At 38.4% G+C, this 12500-nt stretch overlaps 1 protein-coding gene across 1 annotated transcript in view; it reads right to left on the reverse strand.

The window, feature by feature from the left end:
• The window catches only part of LOC101859717 (sodium-coupled neutral amino acid transporter 9), a gene marked incomplete in the record, with an annotated part of 25165 nt that overhangs the window by 10298 nt on the left and 2367 nt on the right, over nucleotides 1-12500 (reverse strand). The window contains 6 exon segments of the mRNA XM_013085123.2: nucleotides 1891-1974; nucleotides 5667-5828; nucleotides 6285-6381; nucleotides 6721-6784; nucleotides 8397-8479; nucleotides 8965-9103. Coding sequence (XP_012940577.1) covers nucleotides 1891-1974; nucleotides 5667-5828; nucleotides 6285-6381; nucleotides 6721-6784; nucleotides 8397-8479; nucleotides 8965-9103 — 629 coding nt within the window.

Below are 12500 nucleotides of genomic sequence, written 5' to 3' on the forward strand. Positions count from 1 at the left end.
AATATATGGTTTTTCAGAAGAGCGTGATGCCAGTTCACAAAACAGCTGTACCGCACAAGCTACAGGTTTAACAACAAATTTGATGGTTACAACATTTCAAAGGAGACTGAAAAATTGTTGAGATGTGTAAATAGTACAGCATTTATTTCTCAATATTGAGGGTATAAAATCATCTGTTAAAGAAAAGTAGTATAGCCCCTGATTTCCAACTGCTTGACGTTTTGTGCTATATCTTAGGTCACCATGGGGTTGCAGTTACGTCTCTTTTGTTTTGTTTGAGTACAGAGAAGCACATCAACACAATAATGGTCATTTATTGCAGGGAAAAATACGACAGACAGACAGACAGACAGACAGAAACAGCAGAGGGAACAACTGGAAATATTAGGTGCGTCCCGCGCGCTCATATGACCGTATGCAGTTGCGAGCGCCGTAAAACACTTTACAAAAACAAACATACAGCAGAGGGAAAGTAAAGAAGTAGGACCTTCCAGTGGCGCCCTCCAACTACCCGAGCAATTACGTCTTTCAGGAACTGGAAACAACAGGCTGTGTGCATTGTGACGCTCAAGGATATAGGGGGAGGGGGGCTATACTTTACTTTTACCAAGTCATCTATAGCACCAGTGGTTTTACTTCCAAATGATACAGAGTCCTACTACGGAAAGTTTCCTTCTTCAACCTTCCTTCAACATGAGCGAAGTAGCACAACAAATAAAGATTATATTTTTCAGACAAACAAATGGAAGGCTTTTTTTTCAAAAGGGCAAAACTCCTGGATAGAGACTGGGCATCTAAGCTCTCCCTCCTACATTTAACAAGAGGCCAAAGACAGCAGGAGGATTACAACATACACTAGAATACTTTTTTAAGCTGCTCCATTTCCCTATCATCATCAGCAAAGAACAGTAACGTAAGCAGTAAAATTGCAGGTGATTTACCTCTAATTTCCTCAGTTCATTGAAATCTTAGCCAATAGTCACAGGGAAGTCTTCAGTGGCATATATTATTATAGTAAAACTGTAATTTAGCTCTTTTTAACATGTTTAACATTTTGCCACAGAGTAAGACAGAAGAGATAGGAGAGAAAACCAGGAGGAAAAACCAGTACAAGACAATCCACCAGGCAATAACTGAAATTGACAATGTAATATACAATTCAAAAAACAAAAAAACAGCTGAACAAAACAAACCACAGTCGAACCTGACATTTTCTATATTAAAAAGACACTGTCTAAGATGTCCATGTGTCAAAGATAACCACTTTCATACCTGCCAACATTGCCTGGGCCAAAATCTGTAGTTGGACGCAAATTTTTGTCCAAAAATCTGTAGTTGACCTAAAAAACCTGTAGTAGGCTATATTACCTCTTGTCGCATACTTAATTTGGGACCCTTATCAATATTTTATTTTGACCCACATCAAATATGCATGATTGTGTTTGCGACTTCAAAAAAATGTAGAAAATGACAAAGAAAAAATTACAAATATGAAAACTACCAGAGGCATTTACCCTATTAGTAGTTGGTGCAGTTCCTGTCCTACTCATACCTGCACGAACACACACACAAATGAAACCAAAAAACCACAACCCCCCCCCCCCCCAAAAAACAAAACAAAAACAGAAGCAAAGATGAAGAAAAGGTGGGCCTTGGATGACTTAGGTCTAGCCTTGGCCTTTTGTCTTTGCAGAGTTTGCAAGGAAAGAGTATGACGGATCCCGAGTCCACACAAGGCCTGCACCAACACTCGTTTTGCAGAGAGTTTTCTAGATCTAGATCCAGAGGTTATCAAAAATTTAGAATACTAAAATTAGCTTCCAAGTTCAGTTTTTGTCCCATGGCCTGGTGTTGCCAACAACATCAAGGTAGCAATATAATAACAATTACCATCGGTGAAAGGCACTGCTTCCTGTGGGTGGCTGTAGTTGCTGCTACTATTGGTGTTGTGATGGTCAGTCTGGTGGACGTGACCTGGGAGAGAGAAATAGATTAAAAGATTATTCTTCTCCATAAAATCACACTCTGAGTTTAATCATTAGAATTTCAATTTTTATCATGGTCCATACATGTGATACACAAACTCATGACATTGTCATCACTGTTCTAAGTTGTAGTTTACAGCAGGTCAGCACAAGAACAGCAGAACAGCAACGTTTCACATGGACAGCAATGTTCACAAAAACAGTAATGTTTCACATGGACAGCAATGTTCACAAGAACAGCAACATTTCACATGGACAGCAATGTTCACAAGAACAGGAACGTTTCACATGGACAGCAATGTTCACAAGAACAGCAACGTTTCACATGGACAGCAATGTTCACAAGAACAGCAACGTTTCACATGGACAGCAATGTTCACAAGAACAGCAACATTTCACATGGACAGCAACGTTCACAAGAACAGGCACATTTCACCTGCGGCAGACAAAGACAAATGTAACTATGAAAGCAAGCGGGGAAAGCAGAACACACAAGACAGCCCATGGTGATAGACCCAATTCACAACCCAGAAGACTATATCACAAGTCTTCACTGAAACCATTTTCCAAGCCTTCAGCTGCCGACCCCCCCCTCTTAAACAATAATTTGATCTGCAGTAGATCACTATCTGCACAACACAACAGGGGCCACATAAGAATCAGCAAGTGCTGACAAATGGACGAGACTGTCAAACAACGCTTGTTTGATTGCTTCACCCTTACTGACAAAAGGCCAGAGTCATTGGAGCTATGGGCAGGCTCTTCCCAGAAACAATGTAAAATATGAGTTTGGTTTCCAGGTGGGAAAGTCTTGTATCAAATATCTTTGTCTGTCTCCTGACATACTGTATCCCATTCAGCCCAATTTAGCTCTGATAGGCAGAACTGAAGCAGCTAGCCTAATTAATTATGATCAGATTTATGTCGATGGAAGCATAAAATAAACACACTCAATCAAGAGACATGGAGAGACAATACCCTCTCTTGCAGTCAGGCACAGACACTACTCTATATATAGAACAACTCGTCAGTTGTGCCACACGTGTACACATCACTACATGGCACAGGGGTGATAAGCAAGAGCCCACACAGGCTGTTGAATCTATAACAACCATCGTATCTCTGGTACATCCAGAAGAATTATCTGTTTCACTCTTTCTACTTCACCATTGCCTTTCTCACCCTGCATCAGGATATAGGCCACAAACAAACACTTTACACCTTTTTCTCCCCTGGGCTAGCCTCTGGATGTTATTTCATGTCTTCACACTTTTTTGTACATCAATTTCTGTGATTCTTCTCCAAGTTCCATGCTGTCTTCCCCTTGATCTTTTACCTTTTGGATTCAAATCCCAAACTTTGTTATGCATCTGCCTGACTTCCTGAGAGTATGTCCAGATCCATCGCCACCGCCTTCTTCCTACCTCATCTCTGACTGGTATCTGTCTTCTTTTACTCTTTCTACTTGCTACACTAAAAAAATTTTTTTATCTAAGTCATACCTATGAAGCAAACGATGTCTAAACTTATGTTGCCACACAGCAAATTAACGCCACCTTTCTGTTTAAAAATTTTCCTTCAGAGATCCAGAGCATGGGCTGAAAAAGCAGCAAAAGCAGCAATCGAAAAAAAAAATTAAAAAATTATTTTTCAAGCAGAGGGAGGTATACACCAAAGTTACACTTTAAAGTTTCAACACATTTTATATGGCCTTTTTTGAATACATTATTAGTAGACTGATATCCTTCAATAAAGCTTTATTTTCATTACAAATAAACCGCAAATAAAAATTTCACAACAAGTTTAAAAAGCCAAACGCAGAAAGCACACTAAAAGGTTTCTATCATATCCAGATCCTTCTTAAAAACACAATCTGACAAATAAGTTTTTTTGGTTTTTTTAATTTACATAAGATCACTGAGGAAAGCAAAAACAAGCAATACCTAAAGAATAAAAAAGAATGAAGCAGGGTAAGAGAGGAGTCAGAGTGAGGTCAGAGTGGGGTCAGGGTGGGGTCAGGGTGCGGTCAAGGTGGAAGGAAATCCACAGACCTGGGCAGGCTCATAGATCCCATGGGTTTGGCCATGCCAGCACTCACCAAGGCTAGAACCTTGATTTTTGGCATGATAGGTAGATTCTTTACCCACATGAGAAATACATATTTTGTGACTTTCATATCTGAAATAAAAGTGTTGAAATTTTTATAGAGATCAAAATATCTGTAAAAGCAAACCCTCTCGGCAATAATATTTTTAGTTGGGTTTTTTTCATATCAAAAAACTTGAAGTATGAGAAAATATCCTAAAACCTCACTGTTCTCCCAAGTTATGAGCATACACCTAGCTAAACCTTAAAGGTCAATACTGAACTCAAATCACTGTTATCACCAGTCATTCTTATCTTCTCTCTTCAGACTCAACATGTCATGCTTATTTAGCATCTGCAGAGAATATGAGCCATAAGCCATACAAGAATCGTCATGCCTAACCTTTATACATTCACAAAAGACCGTTAATAAACATGACTTGTTTGATTGTTGAGCCCCTGAGGACCTACTGAGCTGACTTCTTGGTCAACAAGACAGAAAAATGCAGTACACAGAACCATGAAAAGTCAAAAGTTCCACCGCCTGCATATCCCTACCCTAGAATTACAAAGTTTTACCTGCTCAGTATCTAGTTTTGAGGAACTTGATGTCAAATATTTTGAGCTTCACAACACGTCAAGCTTTTCTTTTTGCAGTTCTTTAGATATCTTGACAACGACTCCAAAAAAACTTACAATTTTGATATAACAGAAAAACATTAGGTTATTGATCTCAGAGTCTTAGTAACTCAAAACGGCTAAAAATGTCAGATAGAACTTTGTAATTCTGAGGTAACAACATATCACTAGCTGCTGGATCTGTCACCGCAACAATCATGATACCGAGTCCTCTTTATCGCTACACAACAGCTTCAAGGCTATGTAAAATATACCACCAGCATAGCAAAATAAACACATACCATTTCTCCCTTCTTGTGAGGTCCAATGATAATACCAAAGACAGTACGTATCAGGCTTGCCAACCTTTTCAAAATCCAATCCGAGAGATCCAAAGTTATATCATCAAATTACGTATCAGCAAACAAAATTACATAAACTGGGACAGGCTTCCGTCTAGTGTATGTGATAAAGTTCTAGAATTCCAAATTAGCAAATCTGGGACAGTCCCAGGAAATTCTGGGCAGTTGGCAAGCCCAACCTACGCAAGATGTGTCTGTCCTTTAAAAAAAAATCCTCTTCTGCGATCTATGCACAATAATATAAATGTCACAACAAGCCCTGCTGAAAAAGTTTCCCTTTGTTTCTCAAATATTATGGAACCTGTTACAGTAATCTCTGCTCCTACTCTTATTCTACAAGATACCCCACTCTCTGAAAACAGAACCCTAAGTGCAATAACAAAGATGTCGCCACCAGTGCTGATGAAAACTTTTTTTTTTCATAATAAAATATCAAACAGATGAGGAGCCAATCTTGTGGTAAACAATTATAAGTATAATACTCAAGAACACCGATGGCAAAACTGTAACACAAATAAAAAGACAGGGCAACGCTTTTTTTTCTAAAAGAGGAAAAGAAAACTTAGATAAATAATGAGCAAAGATGCATTCACAAACATGAACAAAATTATCTTACTGTAAATGAAGACCACGATGTGGTACAGGAAGTTGGACATGAGGATCCAGTAGACAATGGCCCCACCCAGCAGTGTGAGCAGCGAGCACAGAAGAGCCCCCACCTCAGCAAAACGTCCAAGGAACACTCTCACCACGTCTGAAAACTCAGTCACTACTCGACCTGGGAGACCAAAAAGAAAAACTACTTACACATATAGGCCAATACGAAATTTTTAAAAAAACATGATTCAAAACAAACAATTCAGGATCTTCAATATTCTAAATATTCTAATGTTAATGTCAGTACATCAAATATTTTATTAGACAAACAATTTAAAAAAGAAAATGAAAGCTTTTGTGACATTGTTTTGGGAAAAGATTGCTATTTACAATGATTACCAAAAACAGAAATAAAGAATGTGCAAAGCAAACAGAAAGTAATCAATGTCCCCTAGTTTCATGACAAAACAAAATAAGTTTTTCTTAATTAACAGCGCACAAGCATAAAATTTCTTTTATGATTTACAAAGATTATAAAAATAGGAAGTTTGTTGATAATTTACAAATAACAATAAAGAGACATAAACTAGCTATAATGATTCATCATCAATAAAAAAAATTTTTTTTGAAGATCAACCTGCGAGCAAGCGGCCTGAGTTGAGAACTCTGTAGGAAGTGTACGCCATGATCCCAGCCATTACAATCAACAGCACAATTCCATTGACAAAACCTGCCTGGAAAAGTAAATAAATTGTTCATCAACATGATACATGGTTTTAGTTTTAGTAAAAGTTTTACGGCATTTGTAACACAATAAGATCATGTAAGTGCCGAAGATTAGAGGTGTTACAAGAGAGTAACAAACACAAAATAAGAAGGAAAGATCAGGACGATAGTCTATGTTTGATAGGAGAGAAGGAGAAAAGCACACCAGAGCACCTGCCAACCACCCACGTGGTACATAGATCACAGCTGATATGAAAAATAGCTGAATCAATAAAAAGACACTAGGTACACTTGGTAAAAAGTCAAAACTGATTTAAAAGAACTATATTTCAAAATGTTAGACAGACCTGCTTTATAGCCCAAGGCATGCTCAGCAGTGATGTTCCCATCATGGTGTTCCACATAGAAAATCTGATGAACATAAAAAACAAAAACTAGAGATGAAAGGCTCAATGGTATTTTCAGAGCAACTGCACATACACATTGAGGCAGGCACAGTAAGTGTGGCATCATTCTGGAATTGGGTTTTGTTTTAGAAAGGTTTAGTGAAATTAGGTGCTCGTCAGCGGGATGAAAATGTTAAAAAAAAAAAAAACGACTTTTCCACCAGTTGGAAAATTTTTCTTGAATTTCTTATTTTGGGATCAACCACTTTAAAAACACATTTCTAAGTGGATTTTGCTGAATAATCTTGATCAAAGGCACAAAAAAAGTAAATTTGTAAGTTTCCAGGGATTCTCAAGCTTTCGAAGGCACACAACTTTACTGGCCATGTTCTCGCTGACGTTACCTCTGACACCAGGAGACCCCCACCTCCTGCATTCACAAATAACTTGACTTCTATTCAAGACAGATGGATTTTTTTTCATCAGAAGCAAGGAAAATGAGCAGGCTTTAAGATGATACCAATAACTCCATATGCCCAAAAATTGACGAGTGCCTCATTCCACTATGTTGAAACACATATGCTGTGCCAATGTGAATATGAAATCTAGCTTCATTAACCAAACAAAATGCAATGGTATACATACAATCACAACAAGGCATTGGTAAAAATACAAAACATGCCATTGACAGGCTTCTTAAGTGCTTTGCACAGACAACTTGATAAATGTTTAATAAATAAAAATTGTAATTCATTTACCCGGTCAACATAGCAGTCACTTAAAAAGTGATTGTAACTTGATGACAATTTCTTTTCATAAAGTATTGGAATCTCTCTACAAAATCCAACTAAACAAGAGAAATGTACATAATATTATGTTCTTAAGAAAATTGCCATCATGCTCACTCACTTATACAGCATAAAGCATGAAAAATATCAACATCATTTGTGAGGCAGCGTGTTGGAATCAGGCACTCTTCAATTTTTAGGCATGTAGAGTTATTGGAATCATCTTAAAGCTTGTTCGCTTGTCTTTATTTGGATGAAAAAAAATGTCCATTTATCTTGAATACAAGTCGAGATATTTGAGAACGAAGGAGGTGGGGGTCCCCTGCTTTCAGAGGAAAAATTAATGAGAATATGGCCGCCAAAGATTAGTTATTTCCTTAGCTTAAGAGTCCGTGGTAACTGAAAATTTACATTTTTTGTCCCTTTAATCAACGTTTTTAAGAAAATATCCACACAGAAATTAGTTCTTTAATGGGCATGAAGGTGTTTAGCCAAAAAACAAAAATTTGGTAAAAATTCACAAACCTGCGGAAAAATGCAAGTTTCTTCACTTTGATTATTTGGACGATAGCCTGATTCCACCACACTGCCTAACATTTGTACTTTCAAATTTTAGACACATGTCTTGCTCAACATCACTATCACCACATCTGGACTCTAAATTATCTTCAAGCACAAAAAAATTTACCAACTACAGCAACAGTGAACAACTCACAAAGACTTGTTTCTACCTTATACAACATGACATGGGCTGAAGGGCTGTTGGATCAACAGCAATAACAAGAACTACAACGACAACAACCAAAACAAGCAAGACTCCTAAACAATACAACCATTGGTTATACTCACATCGTGACAATACTGTTCTGAGTGGCAGTCGCTTCATTAACAATATCAACTTCAACCGAATTTTCTTGAGGATCAGGTACACCCTGTGTTTATATGATCAATAAAGCAATTCATTATAAACTTTGTTTTGTAGTACCCTATATCACAACTGTTAGGGGGTATCATTAAAAAATTAATGTCACAATGTCAGCCTAAAAAATTGTTTTAAAAAGAACAATGAGAAGCTAAAACTATTACATAAATCATACCCGCTGATCTCTCAAAATGGATCAGAAACCAGGAGAAAAAAAAAGAGACAGAGAGAGAGAGAGAGAGAGAGAGAGAGAGAGAGAGAGAGAGAGAGAGAGAAACAGAGACATAGACAGAGAGAGACATAGACAGAGAGAGAGAGAGAGAGGGAGAGAGAGTCGAACATGTCAAAGACCATCACCCATTCTCGAGAACAAAGTGGTCATCTTAGACAGTGTCACCATCATTTTTTTAAAACACAGGAGGGTAGTTTGGGAAGCCGTTGTTTGTCTTGGATGAGTGGTCGTTACAGTAAGTTCAGTTGTATACACACATGTACCTGCTGAGAACCATTGAGACCACTGGTATGGGGTGAAGAGGCAGAGCCAGAGAGTAAGCGGCTCTGCTCATTATATGGGCCATCACCATCATCAGAGAGGTCTCCATTGTTTAAAGATGCACGTCCGGGATCATAGCCCCTGTAGATATACATCATTGTAAGTAATGGAAGACCGATATTCTAAAAATTATCAATAAGATAACAATTTTTTTACCAAGGCAAATTCAAGATCAGGGGCGTAGCTTTAAAGAAGGAGCCAAAACAGTAGAAAGGCTGCAGAAAAGAGTCAGGAGCCCAGAGGAGGAGGAAAAGGGCTGGGGCCAAGGACCTTACAATAAATGGACCCTCCTCTCTCTCTTCTCGGCACCACGCACAGCACGCCCAGTGGAACATCCAAAATGGCGCCAACCATGGTCACCCAGCGCGAACTACGGCCTTTTCTTTATACAGGATATATAATAGGGCTGGGTAGTGCTATGGTTTGGGAAGGAAGCACAAAAGAGGGGTGAAGGTGGGGGAGCGGGCCTGGGGAAGTAAGATGGAGAGAGAGAGAGAGAGAGAGAGAGAGAGAGAGAGAGAGAGAGAGAGAGAGAACAAGAAATAAAGGGGGGAGCTGTCTAATAAGGACTGTTTATGAACTTTACGTTTTGATACCCATGTTGACAAGTCGTGAAACACAGCCTACCAGAAGTTAAAAAATCAAGAAAGGCAGTGGGTTGGATATTATTATTAGAGGGAGAATAGATGATCAGGGAAACAAAATCACAGTTCGATGTGATCCCATCTGACACGGTCCTGTTGGCCCTGCCTACCGAATCACGCCTTGCTGTAGTTCACACCTGGGTATGATCCTTTCATTATAAGGCCCCTGCGCCTGAAGCGAACATTGTACCACTCATCGAGAAATTTAGAGCAGTGATGTTATCCTAAGTATGAGTGTGTGGATGATCTATGAAGGTTGTTTGTTCAGTAAAACATGATCTAAAATGCAGGAACTTCAGACTCCAGAGTGAAATCTTAGGGGTGACTTTTGTGTAGAAAAATTTGTTGTTTTTGGGGGGTTGTTTGTTTTTTTGTTTTTATTTAACAATGGAATCTTAAGTGAACTGACCATAAACAATAGGATGTAAGGTGGAGACAACTATGATAGATTAAACCGGGTAGAACTATTAAAGGGGACTCAAACTCTTTCCACCCCCAACCCCCCTTCCTTCGACTTTCCTTAACACAAAAGTTATTCAGCGTTGTTGTTAAGCAGGTACTGAATTTTTTTTTTAAATATGGAGCCACTTAACATCTACATTTACACATCAGTATGAGATAAACGGATTTTAAAACATAAAATAAGTCTACTGACTTGCCTAATCTCAAGGACCTCAGAATAAAACCTTCTCTAGATTTCAGTGCCAGAGTTGGGCAGTGCGCAACGCAGGTTGACCATGGTTCCGCTGCGAGAGAGGGCTTAAACTATCAGGCGTGCGTTGCCGCCCACAGAGCAGCCTCCATTACTGTATAACCTCCTTGGGAGAGGATGGGGGCAGAAATTGGAGATAAAAGCAGACAACATAACATCATAATTCTTCAAGAGCAGGAAAGTTAAGTTTTAGTAGAGGTTTTACAGCGCTCTCAAATGCGTAAGGTCATATGAGCGCCAGAAGATTAGAGGTGTTACAAGAGAGTAACAAACATAAAAAAGATGAAGGGGAGATCAGGACGATAGATGTTTGATAGGAAAGAAGAAGCAAACCACACCAGAGCACCCGCCAACCACCCACAGAGCAGGAAAGGAGGTGAAAGGAGAACATTTTAGAGAAGAAAATTTTCCATTGCCGTCAGGTTTTGATAAACACCGTAACTTCTGGACCATGAGAGCCTCCCCCCCCCACACACACACACAATTAGGCTTAATGTGATTAGTAATACAGTTCAAATAGAAACCATCAAATATTTTACAAACTAGTCTAGTTTCAGTAACTTGCGATGAATAAAGTCAACATTCATGTAAAATGGATAAAAATAACAGAGTGATTATTCTCACCCGGGGTGAAGATAAACTGGAAATTATTCTCACTCGGGTAAGAATAAAATTGATACTATTCTCACGCCGGGCGAGAATAACAACAGCCTACTATTCTCAGCCCTTTTTTTTCTTTTCGGGCACCATAGGACCCCTGTCACTGAACGCTACAGGCGACAAAACTCGCCTCACTCTCTCACTCTGCTGAGCGCGGGAGGCGACTATTGTCGATTTGGGGGAAAACCTTATCTTTTGAGCAAATAGCATAACCTTTCGTTGCAACAGTATTTATTGGTTCTGTAAGCCTTAATGGAAAATTTCACTCTTGACAAGTTTATTAACCAATCAAAATTAAGAAAAAAAAATAAGCCTAGGGTCAATGCACTGCGTGCCTTAAAAATAACTGTGGGTTCTGTTGGGGATAACAATTAAACAAGTTTTTAGGTTGTAAACAAATGCCAATTCTAACAATACAGTGAAAAACTATTACTAACATTATTTCATTAAACAGCTTTCAGTTAAGGCTATTATTTTTTTAAACATACTACTCTGGCAAGTGAATTCCTTTCTGAATTTAGAATATACACTTGTCTTGGTTTTGGTGAAGATATGTGTGCATACTCTCAAGATTTTTAATTTAAATGAAACATTAACAATCCCCGCGGGAGCCTAGAAAAATTGGCCAGCGCTCTGGGGTAGGTCATAAACCTCTTACAATTCACAAATTATTTTGTATCATCTTTTCTCAACACCCAGGAAGGCCTAAGAATAAAAATCCATTGCATTTTCAGACCAGGTGAGAATAATACTCATTTTATTCTCACCCGGTGTGAGAATAACAATATAATATTATTCTCACCGCGGGTGAGAATAAAAAAAATGGATATTATATTTTTATTTTCACCCCTGGTGAGAATAACGACAGCCTAAAATTAAAAAAGAAAGGGGCTTTACAAAATCTGAGCAAAAGACGGAAGTGAATAGAATACCATGGTTATATTTGCAGCTGACATAGATCTAGATCTAGTAATAATAAGGAAGTGATTATTCACACCGGGTGTGCGAATAAGAAATAATTTTATTCACACCGGGTGTGCGCAAAAGAATTAATATTATTCACACCCCGTGAGCGATTAAGAAATAATTCTATTCGCACAGGGTTGAGCCTACGTCACACCCTTTAAATGTTAAAACAACTGTACACTAGATCTATATCAGATGCCATACTTGTTTCCGTTTTAGGGTTAAAGCATGCACTCTCTCTCTCTCTCTCTCTCTCTCTCTCTCTCTCTCTCTCTCTCTCTCTCTCTCTCTCTCTCTCTCTCTCTCTCTCTCAAGGCGCAAGGAAAACAAAAAACGGAAAAAAAAGAGATACTTGAATCATTATCATTGACACAATTTAACACACAACTTGAATTCCAATTTGAGTGGGGGTTTTTCGTATCACATTGCACAATTAGAATTAGATCTATCCCTACCAAAGATAGCACATAAAACAAGATTGTTCACTCAACCCAAA

This window comes from Aplysia californica, unplaced genomic scaffold (assembly GCF_000002075.1).
Source record: "Aplysia californica isolate F4 #8 unplaced genomic scaffold, AplCal3.0 scaffold00346, whole genome shotgun sequence".
Lineage (NCBI taxonomy): Eukaryota > Metazoa > Mollusca > Gastropoda > Aplysiida > Aplysiidae > Aplysia > Aplysia californica.